This window comes from Neofelis nebulosa, chromosome 2 (assembly GCF_028018385.1).
Source record: "Neofelis nebulosa isolate mNeoNeb1 chromosome 2, mNeoNeb1.pri, whole genome shotgun sequence".
Classification (NCBI taxonomy): domain Eukaryota; kingdom Metazoa; phylum Chordata; class Mammalia; order Carnivora; family Felidae; genus Neofelis; species Neofelis nebulosa.
Genome location: NC_080783.1, coordinates 207,564,069 through 207,580,153, shown reverse-complemented (window position 1 = coordinate 207,580,153; position 16,085 = coordinate 207,564,069). Strand labels below are relative to the sequence as shown.

The following is a 16,085-nucleotide window of genomic DNA, read 5'->3' as shown; positions in this document are numbered from 1 at the left end:
ATGTCATTTCTGCTGCATGGCTTAATAGAAAGAGCAATGCTTGGGTTTTGGGATCAGTTCTGCCACTGACCTGCTATGTGGCTTTGGACAAGTGGCTTCTCAACTCTGGGATTCATTTATCCTTTCTGCAAAATGAGCAAGAACGATTAATTCAGGGAGGGCAAACATATGTCACACGTCCCTTTGTTCCTCTCTCCTAAGGCCAGACAGACATCAATAATTGACCATGGCATTTTTTTCTCATGCTGAGCCTGGACTCATTCTCTACACCCTTGTCATCTCAGTGGTCCAGGCTGTTACTACCAGTTAAAGGGAGTCAGTTTATGAGTGGAAATCTATTTCCTGAACTAAAGACCTTTCCAAACTTTACCCTCTAGAATTTTCAGACAATGACTTCCTCTGACTCTCTTCTCAGTCCTTTCCCCCTTTGGAGTCTCCCCTGCTCTCTTTTCCAGTTCAGCTCACTGAGCTCAAGGTCATCTCTCCACAAATGGCTTTGCATTGGCACAATCCATTCTGCTACACATGCCCCTTTTAGAAAAAGGTACAGAAATCACTCAGGCACACGCTCCTTTCCCCACTGACAACGAGGCCATAGGGGGGTTGCTTGGGGCATTAATTGTGTGCCATTAGGTAGACATTTTAGGGAAAACTAGGCTCAGGAAGGTGGGAGAGAATAGAAATCCAAACAGCCACACCAAGGGGGAAAGTTCAGCCAATTTAATTTCCTGCAGCTGGTCTCATTCTTCAGCTGCCACTCAATGCCAAAAACATGGCTTTAAAAATTCTAATAGGTGTGAGCAGAGACAATCTGTATGGATCAGCAGAGTCTCCCGCTAGCGGGAATATACATTAGTGGCTAATGAAAAAAATAAGAAGATATTGACTTCTTGTAGAGAAACAAAATGTATTGACACAGGCAACAAAAAGAGATGGAGAGAACGGTGAAGGTTGATGTTAATGTTTGATGTTTGTGGAGGGGGATGGGAGAGGGGCTGCAGGTCTGTGGAGCTTGCAAGGCTGTATTGCTGTGGAAGTTGCCAAGACAGACTTGCAAGTGCTTCCTTCTGGATTCTGGAATATAACAGTTTGTCTGTCTGTGAAGTCAGCTGAGATCCCTGGGGTGCCATCAATAAACTCCTTGAGGGTGACAGAGAGCCCCTCATTTCTGAGCTCTGTGCCAAGGCAGAGCCAACATGAATAAGGATCTCAGAGCTATGTTTTAAAAGCTGTCTTAGGTTTTGCAATCCAGAGCAACTTCTTAACCCTCTGAGCCTCAGTTTTCTTTTTAATGTTTTTCTTTTTGAGAAAAAGAGGAAGAGAGAGTGGGGGGAGGGGCCAAGAGAGAGGGAGACACAGAATCCGAAGCAGACTCCAGGCTCTGAACTGTCAGCACAGAGCCTGATGTGGGGCTCAAACTCACGAACTGTGAGATCATGACCTGAGCCAAAGTTGGACGCTTAAATGACTGAGCCACCCAGGTGCCCCTGAGCCTCAGTTTTCTTACCTGTAAAACAGAGGCATTGCTATTAATATGTTTCTCATTGGGGTGGCAATAATAACCATTTACTGAATGTTTACTAAGTGCCAGGCTGAGGCTTAGAGGAGGGACATAACTAACCCAAGGTCAAGTTAGTAATGGGGCAAAAGTGAGAATTAAACCAACATACATCTAACTTCAAAATGTATCTTCTTAACCACTGTGCTGTAATGCATGTTAAAGAGATTAAATGACATAATTAATAGAAAGTGCTTAGCACAGGATTTGGCACATAGTAATTGCTTGATATTTACCACTGCACTGTTCTATCATCATCCTCAATTATCAACATCATCATCATCATCATCATCATCATCCCCCGCCCCCACCATCTCTCCACCTTTCTTCTTTGTCATTATTTATTTCAACAGACCTTCATCAAGGTCTCCTGGTGTTGTCTAGTTAAGCAGGTTAGGACTCTACTGTTCACAAACTTCAGAGGCAAGGTGACACATGTTTGAGTTTTTGACTCCACTATTGTCAGAATGCTCACCAATGACTTATCGCACCCCTCTGTGCCTCAATTTTCTCTTGTATAAAAGGGGAATAATGTTGTGCCTGCCTAAAGGGTTATTGCAAAGATTACATACAGTAATGTGTGTTAAGTATCTCCTGGCATTTAACAAATATGAGCTGAAGAGACTGTCCCTAAGAGACTTGTTCCTAGTTAACAGTGGGGAGGGGGCCCATCTGATGCAGAAGGCCCTGGATGAAAGCCAGAAGCCTGTTCCATCAACAGTGTGCCCTGGACCCAGCCACGTGCCTCCCTTAGACATTGATTTTGTTTTTGCAGAAGGGAATGGATATTCTCTGCTCTCCCCAACTCTCAGGGTCAGCAGGAGGTGAAAGGGAACTGGCAAATATAATAGAAGGACTTTGAGAAGTCAGGCTTGCTACACGGGTGAGAAGTTTTATGATGATGGCTTTGGTCCAGCCTCTGGTCTCCCTGTCAGCAAATTTCTAGATCTGAGGGAGAAGGCAATGTTGGGTGCAGGTGGGGGGTGGAAGGCCTGCCTGGAGGCCGCTTCTGGCTGGGATGAGAACACTGGTGTGTGGTGGCAAAGGTCGTAGCTCCTTTCTGAATTCTGAACATCCCTTTCTTGCCTGCCAGGATGCCATGCTGGTGGCTCTTAAGAGCCTCATGCCGGCCTGCCTCTTCAATGTCATTGGGTTTGGATCCACATTTAAGACCCTCTTCCCTTCCAGCCAGACCTACAGTGAGGTAAGGAGGGGGAAGGGCTGGGTCCAGGAGTGGATGGGTGGTGAGGAGCAGAGGAAAAGAAGAAAAAGAAGGAGCAGGTAACCCTGAGGCCAGCCTCAGAAGCCATCCCTCACGTGGCACCTCAGTGATGCCCACAAGCAGAGAACCAGGGAGGCTATCTCTGGGTAGGCCGGTTTCTAACATCTCTTTTTTTTTTTTTTAGTTTATTTATTTTGAGAGAGAGAGAGAGAGAGATCATGCACACATGTGCATGAGTGGGAGAGGGGCAGAGAGAGAATGAGAGAGAGAGAATCCCAAGCAAGCTCCATGCTGGGCTCAGTCCCACAACCATGAGATCATGACCTGAGATGACCTGAGCCAAAATCAAGAGCTGGACCCTCAACTGACTGAGCCACCCAGGCGCCCTGTCTCCTCTTGAAAATAAGGAATATTTTAGGCAAAGTGTAGGTGTGCACAAAGAGGGGATACAAGGAAGGGGTGGAGATAGGATATATCCTAGGCCTGCCACTCACTGAAGCCTCTGTTTCAAGAGAACGATGGACCCATGCAAGGTTGAGCTAAAGGAGGGAATGGAAAGGGGATTGTGGAGTGAATAGGTGGGGAGGTGGGCTAAGAATAGAACTCACAAGGTTCAAACTACAATTTAGAACAAGAGGGCTGGGGCCCCAGCAGCATGTTCAAAATTGGAGCATATCCTATCCAGACCTAGGAACAGGAAGAAAGAAAGTAAGGGAGGGAGAGGAGAGAGGAAGGAAGAACATTTTTCAGTGAAAAATAACTTTATGGGTTTTTAAAATATTTTTAAAAAATTATATATTGATTGTCCCACAATTTCTAAATCTGGATAATCAAAAAGAAAAAAATTTAAATCTCCCGTGATCACATCACAAAAAAAAAAGAAAGAAAGACCACTGTTATAGGCTTAGTATAAAGCCTTCCAGACCTTGTTCTATGTATTTACACACATTTTTAATAAAGATAGGATTAGACCTGCCACAACACAACAGCCTATCATAAGCATATTTCCGTGCCAGTAAATATTAATCTGCAGCATAATTTAAATGGCTGCCTAGTATTTCACTACACAGGTAAATCGGGACTTACTTAAATAGATCCCTACATTTGGGCATTTAAATTGCTTCCATTTATTTTTCTATTCAGTCATCTTTGTAGCAAAGACTCTGCACCCATCCTTAATGATTCCCTTAGGATAAATCCTTAGTTCTGTTGGTTCAAAAGGGACATATACATTTCAAGACTTTTGCTATATGCCGTTACCCCAATCATGGGAGTTGAAAGAGCATCTTCATGAATCGGGAGCAGGACATCTGATGTCCAGTGAGAATCTGTTCCTGCTGCAGTGACATCCATCTGGTACAGCAGTCCTTGGCCAGTTGAGTTTCACAGTATTGATCCAGGGGAAGGGGAATCTGAAGCCCACGTCAGGGTACTTTGATTTCCTCAAAGCACCATAGGGAGTTAGCATCCCAGGCAGGCCAGGACTCAAGTCTTGAGATTTCTAGTGTAATGTTCTTAGATCACTACACCTCCTGCCTTGCTCATCAGAAAAGGACACCTCATTTGTGCTGAGCAGTTGGGGCTTGATATGCTACCTTTTAAGGGGTGTTTATATTTTTAATGAAGAACAAAGAAAGGAGAAAGGTAAGTTAACACACCATCAACAGCATTAGGGCACTGGTAGGGGGTGTTATTGGGCAGAATCACCCCAAAGGAGTCGTCATCTATTCCTCCTGTGCACACACAGGGTTGAAATTGGGAATATGAGTCAATCCAGCGAGACCCAACTAAGATCTAGGGAAACAAAGGACTTATCCTCCAGGGGGCTTGGAGTCTCAGAGCCATATGGTGATCCTGGGGACTACCTTCCCTGCCTGTGGCACTTCCCTGCAGGAGAGCGTGGCCATGGCCTGTGATAACATCCAGAGAATGCGGGCTGACATGGGTGGCACCAATATCCTCTCCCCACTCAAGTGGATCATCCGGCAGCCAGTGCACCGAGGCCACCCACGGATTCTCTTCCTGATCACGGACGGTGCCATCAACAACACCGGGAAGGTGCTAGAACTGGTGCGAAACCATGCCTTCTCCACCAGGTAGGCACAGGCTGAAGGTCTAGGGCTTGGTTATCCTGGGTGGCCCTGGGCGGGGGTGGCTGAACCAGGGCATCATGGAAAGTGCCAGAAGGGGAAGAGAGAACTCCCAATTCCTACAGTGCTTTGCGTCCAGGGTGGTGTAGCTGACTTCAGAGTTTGCCTTTTTGCCTCAAGAGTTCAGATGGAATGAGACGCCCACATCTCTGCTTCCAAAGGGCAGCCTCATCAGAGGAAGTCCTTCCTGCTGCTTTGACTCTGTCCTGGGGTGGGGGTTGATGGGCTATTGTGAATGTGAGTGCCTGCTGCTGGCCCTCTTCCTTCACCTTCACCCTCTGCCTGATGTTAGGACCAGCTCTGAGATAGCTCTGCCGGCTCATGCTCTGTCCCTTTCCCCACCAAAGGGACAAAGGTGGCACAGAGGACCAGAAGTACCAGCCTCTCTCCTCCCCTTCTCCCAGGTGCTATAGCTTTGGAATTGGACCCAACGTGTGCCACAGACTGGTGAAAGGGTTGGCAACTGTGTCCAAGGGCAGTGCTGAGTTTCTGATGGAGGGAGAACGGCTGCAACCCAAGGTGGGCGACAGGGGCTCAGTCTCTTCTGGTGCTGGTACCTCAGGGGTGGAGCTGGAACTTCATTTCATCCAGGTCTGAGCTCCCCGCTAGGCCACACTACACCCCAGTGAGGATCAGAGAGGTGGAGGCCACAGAGCAGGCACCTTCTGGAGCTAGTCCAAGACACTAGATCCACTGGTCTCCAGTCACCGGATCTACGTGCTCCGTCCCCTGGCTGGGCAGGAGAGGGGCTTCTGAAAGAGTCACTGCCTCTATGGATACGAGTTGTGTTTGGGGTCATTTCTCACCACATTCCTGATGGTGACAAATGGTGGCTCAAAAGAAATCTAAAGGACCCAGAAATCAAGGGGATTATAGTCTTCTCTCCATTTTCTGCACAGTTGGCACAAATAACTCAACCCTTAGAAAAACCTGTGTCAGCCCAGGTCCTCCAGGAACCAGGGACAGCTCTGGAGTTAAGAGTGCAAGAGGTTCACTGGGGGATAATATCTATGAAAGAGGAAAGAGGAAGAAACGGGACGGAGCACTCTTCAGCCCATGATGCATTTGCATGCCTGTGAAAGGGAGGAAGGGAAGCAGCATGGAGAAGGGAGAGCCTGACTGCAGGTCTGGCAAGGTCTCAGCAAGGACCCAACGGAGAGCTCTGGAGCAAAGATCTCCCATTAGGTAGTCAGATTAGGCTGAAACATCAGGTCCGCCCTGCTCAGCCATTGCCTCGGGGCTTTCAGGCAGAAGTGTGGTCTTGGCTGGACCACACTGTAAAGCTGGAGCATTACATCTGGAGACTATCACCTAACTTCATGCCTTGTTGCAAAGAACACAGTCTTCCTCCGAGGGAGATCTGGGAGTGCGCCTTTATGGCTGCCACAATCCCCAAATCATTTTTCTCCAGCTTTGCAGTACCTTTGAAGAAATCAGCCTAGCTGGTGCTAAACCACAGCTGTCGTTTTTGTTTGTTTCTTAATTTTATTTTTTTTTAATTTACATCCAAATTAGTGAGCATATAGTGCAACAATGATTTCAGGAGTAGATTCCTTAGTGCCCCTTACCCATTTAGCCCGTCCCCCCTCCCACAACTCCTCCAGCAACCCTGTTTGTTCTCCATATTTATGAGTCTCTTCTATTTTGTCCCCCTCCCCATTTTTATATTATTTTTGTTTCCCTTCCCTTATGTTCATCTGTTTTGTCTCTTAAAGTCCTCATATGAGTGAAGTCATATGATTTTTGTCTGTCTCTGACTAATTTCACTTAGCGTAATCCCCTCCAGTTCCATCCGCCTAGTTGCAAATGGCAACTTTTCATTCTTTTTGATTGCCGAGTAATACTCCATTGTATATATATACCACATTTTCTTTATCCATTCATCCATCAATGGACATTTGGGCTCTTTCCATACTTTGGCTATTGTTGACAGTGCTGCTATAAACACGGGGGTACATGTGTCCCTTCAAAACAGCACACCTGTATCCCTAGTAGTGCAATTGCTGGGTCGTAGGGTAGTTCTATTTTTAGTTTTTTGAGGAATCTCCATACTGTTTTCCAGAGTGGCTGTGCCAGCTTGCGTTCCCACCAACAATGCAAAAGAGATCCTCTTTCTCCACACCCTCGCCAACATCTGTTGTTGCCTGAGTTGTTAATGTTAGCCATTCTGACAGGTGTAAGGTGGTATCTCATTGTGGTTTTGATTTGTATTTGCCTGATGATGAGTAATGTTGCGCATTTTTTCATGTGTCGGTTGGCCATCTGGATGTCTTCTTTGGAGAAGTGTCTATTCATGTCTTTTGCCCATTTCTTCACTGGATTATTTGTTTTTGGGGTGTTGAGTTTGATAAGTTCTTTATAGATTTTGGATACTAACCCTTTATCTCACATGTCATTTGCAAATATCTTCCCCCATTCTTTCAGTTGCCTTTAAGTTTTGCTGATTGTTTCCTTCGCTGTGCAGAAGCTTTTTATTTTGATGAGGTCCCAGTAGTTCATTTTTGCTTTTGTTTCCCTTGCCTCCAGAGACGTGTTGAGTAAGAAGTTGCTGCGGCCAAGATCAAAGACGTTTTTGGCTGCTTTCTCCTCGTGGATTTTGATGGCTTCCTGTCTTATGTTTAGGTCTTTCATCCATTTTGAGTTTATTTTTGTGTCTGGTGTAAGAAAGTGGTCCAGGTTCATTCTTCTGCATGTCGCTGTCCAGTTTTCCCAGCACCATTTGCTGAAGAGACTGTCTTTACTCCAATGGATATTCTTTCCTGCTTTGTCAAAGATTAGTTGGTCATATGTTTGTGGGTCCATTTCTGGGTTCTCTATTCTGTTCCAATGATCTGAGTGTCTGTTCTTATGCCAGTACCATACTGTCTTGATGGTTACAGGTTTGTAGTATAGCTTGAAGTCTGGGATTGTGATGCCTCCTGCTTTGGTTTTTTTTTTCAAGATTGCTTTGGCTATTCGGGGTCTTTTTTGGTTCCATACAAATTTTAGGATTATTTGTTCTAGCTCTGTGAAGAATGCCGGTGTTATTTTGATAGGGATTGCATTGAATATATAGATTGCTTTGGATAGTATCGACATTTTAACAATATTTGTTCTTCCTATCCAGGAGCATGGAAACTTTTTCCATTTTTAAAAAAAATTTTTTAACATTTATTTACTTTTTGAGAGACAGAGAGAGACAAAGTGTGAGTGAGGGAGGGGCAAAGAGAGAGGGAATCCCAGATTCCAAAGCAGGCTCCAGGCTCTGAGCTCAACGCAGGGCTCGAACTTACAAACTGCAAGATCATGACCTGAGCTGAAGGCAGATGTTCAACTGACTGAGCCACCCAGGCCACCCCCACAGATGACATGTATTGAACATTTATCATGAGGCAGCTGCTTCAAATCCAGTATCTCGGCTAATCCTCTCAATGACGTTGAGAGTTGAAAATTACTAACTCACTTTACCAGTAGGGAAACTGAGGCCCAGGGAGGCAAATTAACTTGCTCAAGATCACTCTCCAGTCCACGCTTTGACACAAGCTTCCTGTGGGCCCTGGGCTAGTCACAACCTTACTTTGGGTCTTGGGTTTTCCCATTATAATATGCTAGGCTTAGAGGAGCATTCTGGTAGTTTAAGAAGCTCAGAGGCATGTTCACTGTTGGACAAGCCACCCAAAGCCCACTGTGTCTTCTCTGCTCACACCCTCTCGTGTTCATACCCACACGATCTTTGTGGGTGCTCCTCATATGTTCATGTCCCTGCTCATGCATGCCTCCAACCTGTGTTCTGACTCTGCCCAACAGATGATCAAATCCCTGAAGAAGGCTATGGCCCCAGTCCTGAGTGATGTAACTGTGGAGTGGGTCTTCCCTGAGACCACCGAGGTCCTAATCTCGCCTGTCAGCACCAGCTGCCTCTTCCCTGGAGAGCGGCTGGTGGGGTATGGCATTGTGTGTGATGCCTCCTTATACATCTCCCATCCCAGATATGTAAGTATCTTAGACATTCCAGAACCTTGCCCACAAAGCCATCCTTAGCTGGAAAGACTACTGGGAACTAGGAACTAATTGGATCTGGTGTTTACAGTTGTGGGGCATGGTGGCCAGGCCAAGGGCATGTGGTCATGATGACATTGCTTGGCTAAGTGCTGTCATCGCAATACGTGGTTCTTAAGATCCCCTGCAGCAGAAAACTTGGGGTAATGTGCTTAAAATGCAGACTCCAACCTCCAACCTGGGCCTACTGAATCAGTCTTTGAGGGTAAGGCCTAGGAACCTATATTTTATATAATCTCCTCAAGGTGATTTTGATAAACAATTCATTTCAGAATAACTGCGTTCAGGTTTCTTTCCCCAAACACTCTATTCAGGTCATGTCTCCTCAGATGAGTTTGTGTTTTATTTACATGGATAATTCTCTTGTATGTGGTGACAGACGTGAGATAAAAGTGAGGAATGTCTATAAGGAAGGTGGAGTTCATGTTAAAACGTGGGAGATTGCCCGAGAAGCTATTTCCCCATCCATCTTCCCTCTTTAGTGAGTCTCTCCTCTCCCGCTTGAAGGATTTGTCCTCTTGTTTTATTTTTAAGCAGGAGTCACAAACTCATTGCCTAGAGGGATTGTGCAGGTATAAAATGATTGAAATGAACTTATAAAAATAAAAGGGAAAACGCCATGAAGGATAGCAGTGATCACTGAGTCCATAGAAAGGCCATAAGGAGTGATAAGGAATATGGCAAATTGGACAGCATGCACCCATCTAAATTGGGTGGTCCCCTACCCAGCTCTAACAAACTGTTCCCATGCAGGAATGTGGGCTCTGTGTTAAATGTGTTTTCAGTCTTACAAGAGAAGTTAGAATTTTATGTGCAATTTCCAGATTTTAGAATGTTATAGAATCTCCTAAGAATCGTGGTCAGGGTAATGGTTAATGTGTTGTGGAGAGCAGGGCATTCAAATGCAGGGAGAAGTTGGTCAGTCTTTGAACAGTATAGACCCTTCTCGGAGGTCTGGAGGCAGCAGATCACCAGCAGACCCTACCACTAGCAGGGACCATCAAATCCCTTCCCTTTCCTTACTCATGAGAATGGCAAAGTTTTCTCCCACTCTTACCAAAGCTGTTGGGTAAGGGTACCCTTGTATATCGTGGTGGAAACATGACTTTTCCCCCTGGAAAGCAATCTAGAAATACCTAATGAAATTTGAAATACATAACTTTTCAGCCCAGAAATCCCTCCTAAGAATCTAACACATAGAAATAAAAGTGATGTAATGGATTCGTGCCCAAGGATTCACCGTAGCAATTTTTTATGGCGGCAAAAATAAATGGCCACAAAGTGAATGCTTAAAAATAAAGGGTGGGAGAATATTTATTCAGTCAATTGTTAAAAAGAATAGTTGATATGCAGGATTTCCAAAATGTTTTAAGTGCAAAATTCAAGATACTGATAAATGTAAGTAATACAGTCCAGCTTTGGTAGAATAAAAGTGACCCTCCAAAGCCCTTATGTTTTATATATATATACATTTATATCATGGAGAATGGAATGGAAGGAACAGATGGTTCATTCTGTTAATTTTGATGCCTATTTGGAGACAGCAGTGGCATTTAGAATGACATTTTTAAACATGTTTCAATAAATAAGATAATTAAAAATATAAATAGTATAAATGATATGGAGAGCCAATGCCATTCACCATCTCTTAAACAGAAGTCTGCCTAAACAAATCAAGCAAGCAAAAAGCTTTCCTGTTATTCCAGATCTTCAAAGATGGAATGTCCATCACCTCCTGTCACACGCTTGCTGCCCTGAACATGTTCTTTCCGACACCTAGCCTCACTCTCTGCCCTCTTCTCTCTCCCTCCCTCCAGGACAAAAGGAGACGATACAGCATGTTGCACTCTCAAGAGTCCAGCAGCTCTGTCTTCTACCACTCACAGGACGAGGGGCCCAGCCCAGACAGCAGGGACTGTGTCAGGGGCATGGGCGCACCCTGCAGCCCAAGGCAGCCCAAAGATGCCCAGCTGTCCACCGGAGACTCCATCGCCAATCTTGGTTAGCCTGTGCTCCACTCTCTCTTCCAGGGAGGCCATGGTTGCTACATTTTACTGAGCAGTTACTATGTGTTAAGCTGTTTTATACAAACAATCTCACTGCAGCTGTGCAGATGAGCACTGCTCTCCCTATCTGCAGATGATGAAACGGAGGCTTGGCGACTTTAAGCAATTTGGCCAAATCATGAAACTTGAAAGAGGGGGAGGGTACAAACAAAGGGTCTAAGAGCTGTCTGGACCCAAAGCTTCTTTATGGTGTTAATGTCTGGTCCTAGGTATTTATTTACTTACTTACTTACTTACTTACTTACTTTGGTGGGGGGGGGGGGGGGCTCAAGTGAGCAAGGGTGGAGAGAGAGAGAATCACACGAGGGGCAGAGAAAGAGAAGGGATCACTTACTAAGGCTAGGCTACCCAACACAGATCTGGGAAACAAAGATACCCCAAATGTGGACTCCTGTCCTTCAGAAGCTCTCCGCCTAGTGAAACAGATACAACTGGCCCTAACTCTGATAGAAGTAGAGTGACAGGGACCACAGGAAAGTTTAACAAGCTGTGAGGGTCCCAAGGAAAGACACATCGGTAGAGGATATCAACAAAGACATAATGAGGGCACTGATTCTTAGAAGCGGGAAGAGAGGAGATTCCAGGCAGCAGAAATGGACCTGAGATGTGGAAGTGTGACACCTAGAAAACACATACACAACTGATTACTCATCTGGCATATTTGGAGCACATAATACATTGAAAAAGGCGCAGAAAGGACAGTAGCTGGGTAGATGGATTGGGACCAGATTAGGCAAGGCTTTAAATGCCAGGTGAGCCGAGACACCTGCAAATCTTTCACCAGGCAAGAGGTAGAAAATGCAAGACGTTTCTAAGCAGGAAAGGAGCATACAAGCCCCTCTCTCCTTCCCCACTGTTCTCCACCCTGACGGCTCCCCTGTCACCACCCTACCCAGGTCTGGACTTCTCCCAGCGACGGCGGGCATATAGCACCAACCAGATCACCAACCACAAGCCTTCCCCAAGGGCCACCACAGCCAGCGACCCCACAGTGCCTGCCAGGAGATACCCACTGCGGAAAGCCAAGCCGCAGGATCTCACCAACCAGACCAGCACAGAGGCCTCGTGGTGGCAGATTGATCTGCAGGTACCGAGCAGGGCAAGTTGGAGCTGGGGGAGACCATAGATGGGGAGAGAACTGTGTGTCCTGCTTCAGCCACAAGGATGGGGCCTTTTCTGCCACATCCTATTCTGCCAAACAAGTCACTTCCTCTTCATTTTTCTGGATCTTCACCTGCCTGACCCCCTTTCTAATAATGGTACCCATTGGCCAGTGACATCACTCATTCCGTGTACACAAACACCTCCCAGCCAGCAGGGAGCATCGAGCGGGTGGGGGAGCTGACCGCCCCCACTCTGTACAGATGTGGAAATTGAGGGCCAGAAAGGTAAAGTGACTTATCCAGGGTCACATAGCCAGTCGGGGGACTGCGACCCAGGACCCTCTCCCTACAAAGCCCCTGCTTCCCTCCCTCCATCGCACTGCACCTTTTGCAAATCCCAAGTGTTGCACATTCACCCCTGGCAGAGATTATCGCAGAGTTAGAGCCAGAGCAGGACCAGTCGCCCGCCATCAGCTAGACCAGAGTGTCTCCACCTCAGCACTATGACACAATAATTCTTTGTGGCAGGCACTGTCCTGTGTTTTGTAGAATGTTTGGCAGCAGCCCTGGCCTCTACCAACTGAAATGCACTCCCAATCACCATAACCAAAAGCAGTCACTGCCAAATCCCCCTGGGGAAGAGGGTAGAGTCACCAGAGAAACACTGTCCTAAACCAGATTGGGGTTTCTTATTATCTGCATGCCTTTCTCCCATTTTCTTAGGAATGGGTTTCATGTAGCTTTGTCATCATTAGGTCCTGGTTCCATAAAAGCAGCCGTTAACTTCTCCCATGCCACCCACCGCCCCCTCCATCCCCGCCCCTCCGTAAGCTCCTGCCCTCCCCCCCGGGGCAGAGACTCGGCCACCTAGGCCCTTCTCTGTGCTTAGCCAGTTGGAAGACACTACCCTTGGACTCAGGCAGACTCTGCTCCTTAAGCATGTTGCTTACCCTCTCTGAGCCCTGATTTTCCCTTCTGTGAAATGGGGAGAATAGCTTGTGCAGGTGATTGAGCTAATAACAGCCATCAACAGATTTTTTTGAGAGCCAACTGTAGTGGAAGGCTCTTGCAGGCAATGGCTGATAAGAGATGAAGTGCCCTGGAGCAGCAGCTGGTATGCAGTAGGTGTCCCTTAGATGCACCTCTAGCTGGTGAGAGCTCTGGGCAGCTTAGCATCTGCTCCCTCCTGCTTGCTTCTGGCCCATCTTTGCTCGTCTCTCCCTGAGCCCCTGCTTGGCTTCTCCAGTCTGACTCTCCCCAACACGCTGGTACAAACGCACACACCTGCATATGCAAGCACACACATGTACACACACCCTGCAGCCTCTGGCTGGGTGAAGGACTGCATCTTAGACCAATCTGTTACCATGGAAGCTGTAGCAGCGTCTGTTTCTTGCTGTGGCTGTGATGTTGGGGCAGGGGTGAGGGGAATCCCAGTCTGTCATGGGAGAGGGGGACTAAGGATCCCTTGGGACCCAGCAGCCCTGGCTGGGTACCAGCTCCCATCAGGGCCATCCTAACGACCGACGGTCCTTTCCTTCTCCCACACCCTTGTACTGTCCCCAGCCCCAGAGGAGATGGGAAGGAGGATCCCGGCCCCTGCCCTAAGGAGTCCCCATCTAATGGAGAGGCACAGTCCTCTTCTCAGTAAATACTTGATAGAGATGAGGAAGATTCCATGGTTAACTGTTGGCCTTAAAACCTAAGAGGCGCTTTCTCTGTTTCACCTTGTAAGTGCCTTTGGCCCCTCCCAATCCGCTCCCACTACCAAGCATAGCAAGTTTCCCGGACGCACAAAATTCATTTTTAATTAATACTCTTTAATTAGAGAAGTACTACACATTCAGAGTTTACAATAAAAACCCTCAAACAGTGCAGTCAGATATAAAGTAAAACTAAAATCAGCCCTTCCCTGTGCCCAAACCCACTGGATTTTCAGTGTTTCCTTTCAGAAATACTACAAAGACACCCACACACACACACACACACACACGTTTTGAAGAATCACATTATAAATCTCCAATCTATCCAATTATTATTGGATCTCTCCAAAGTCCATAAGTAAATCTCTGATTTACTTTGTTAATGTCTTTTTTTTTTTAAGTTTATTTATTTATTTTGAGGCAGAAAGAGAGAGAGAACGAGTGGAGGAGAGGGGGTGGGGACAGAGGATCTGAAGCGGGCTCTGTGCTGACAGCAGAGAGCCCAACATGGTGCTTAAACTTAGGAGCAGTGAAATCATGAGTCAAGCCGAAGTCGGGTGTTTAACTGGAAGAGCCATCCAGGTGCCCCTTTTTAATACACTTTTCTGTATACAGTAAAGTGTACAATTCTTGGTGAATTGTTCTGTGACTTTTGACAAACGCATAGTCCTGTAACTATCTCCACAATCAAAATACCGAACAGTTGCAAGTTACTTTTTTAAAATATGTTTGATCTCGGACAGCTTCCCACGTTGGTAGGAAGAGATCTGCCACTTTGATTTCTGGGTTGTGTGGCGTTCCATTGTATGGATCGACCATAATAACTTATTTGTCAACCCCTATTGATGCACGTTTTTGACAGGGTCCAGATTTTTCACTTTTACAAACAATACCGCAACAAATCTACAGTACGTGCACGTAGATATCTGCATCCTTGTGTATTCCACAGAATTAAATTTCTGAAAATGGAATTGTTGGGTCAAAGGAGTCTGTGCACATTTCATGTTGATAGCACACTGCTAAAGGTTCCTCCCACAGGCGTGCACCAGTTTATACACACATCGACAGTCCAAGAGAGAGACCCTACCCTGTCTCCCCAATTAGCCACAATGTGCGTCATCAAATGTTTAAGTATTTGCCAATCTGGAAAACGGAAAAAAATCATAACTTATTTTAATTTAGAGCAATGCTCACGAAGCAGAACATTTCTTCATGGGTTTATTTGATACATTTTGAATTGCCTGTAGATACCCTGAACCCACATTCTACCTCTGCCCTCCTGCCCCAGTGATTTACAAGCGCTTTTTCTTGAAAATGATCTTTGTCATGCATGTTGCAAATATATTTCCCAGTTTATCCCTTGCCTTTTGATGTTTTTTTTTTTTGTACCAGCGCAAGAACAGACAGATTAAACGCACAAAACAGAAGAGAAAGTCCAGAAATAAAGCCAAATGTACATGAGAGCTTTGACAGGAGAGAGGCAGGGAACTGATAAACCCTAGAAACTGAATGAATGGACCATATTCAGGAAGCAGTGTTGAGATCTGTACTACTCAGAAAATCAAGGAAAAGGCTGGTTTCTATTTCTTGACACCAAAATAAATTTCATGTGAATCAAAGATTTAAGCAAACAAAAATAAATCATAAAAATTCCAGAAGAGTTTTTCTGAGTGGGAAAGACCTTTTAAGCATGACATATGAGAAGACATAAGGAAAACGCTGATAATTTTAGCCTCCTCCCAACACACACACACAAAGTTTTAAACTTTATGGCAAAAAAAAAAAAAAGTGGATTTAGAATATTATCCATGGTATGTGATTTTCCATGATTTTCCATGCTTTGGGCTTTATCCATGCTTTGGGATTGTTTGTGTTGATGGTTCCTCATGGGTAGTGGAGAGTAGGTTATGTGTCCTTGGGAACCGCAGGAGCTGAAGTGCCCAGGGAAAGAGCTGTGGCTAGGGGTGGAGGGAAGAGGGCAGCCACCAGGAGCTCAGCCTCCTCCCTTCCCTCTTGCACTCCTAGCCCTTGCTCAACAGCGGTCCGGACCTGAGCCAGGGCCCCAAACTCCGAGGCCCAGGTGCCCGCAGGCCGTCTCTGCTGCCCCAAGGCTGCCAGCCCAGCCTGCCCTCCAGCCAGGAGACCCAGACCTGGAGCCCCATGAAAGAGCCCGATCTTGGGTTTAACCTGAAGCCTGCTTCAGACAGCCGTAGCCCTGGGGACCTGGGTAAGTGCCTGCAGGGTC

The 16,085-nt window shown here is 46.2% G+C and overlaps 1 protein-coding gene across 5 annotated transcripts in view; it reads left to right on the top strand.

Annotated features, from left to right (window-relative positions):
* VWA5B1 (von Willebrand factor A domain containing 5B1) overlaps nucleotides 1-16,085 on the top strand; it is a 60,110-nt gene that overhangs the window by 32,946 nt on the left and 11,079 nt on the right. For all 5 annotated transcript variants that reach the window (XM_058718837.1, XM_058718836.1, XM_058718838.1 and 2 more), the window contains 7 exons: nucleotides 2,652-2,762; nucleotides 4,674-4,876; nucleotides 5,335-5,449; nucleotides 8,717-8,902; nucleotides 10,786-10,969; nucleotides 11,931-12,121; nucleotides 15,866-16,067. In XM_058718837.1, the coding sequence (XP_058574820.1) occupies nucleotides 2,652-2,762; nucleotides 4,674-4,876; nucleotides 5,335-5,449; nucleotides 8,717-8,902; nucleotides 10,786-10,969; nucleotides 11,931-12,121; nucleotides 15,866-16,067 (1,192 nt within the window). The remainder of the gene's footprint in view (nucleotides 1-2,651; nucleotides 2,763-4,673; nucleotides 4,877-5,334; nucleotides 5,450-8,716; nucleotides 8,903-10,785; nucleotides 10,970-11,930; nucleotides 12,122-15,865; nucleotides 16,068-16,085) is intronic.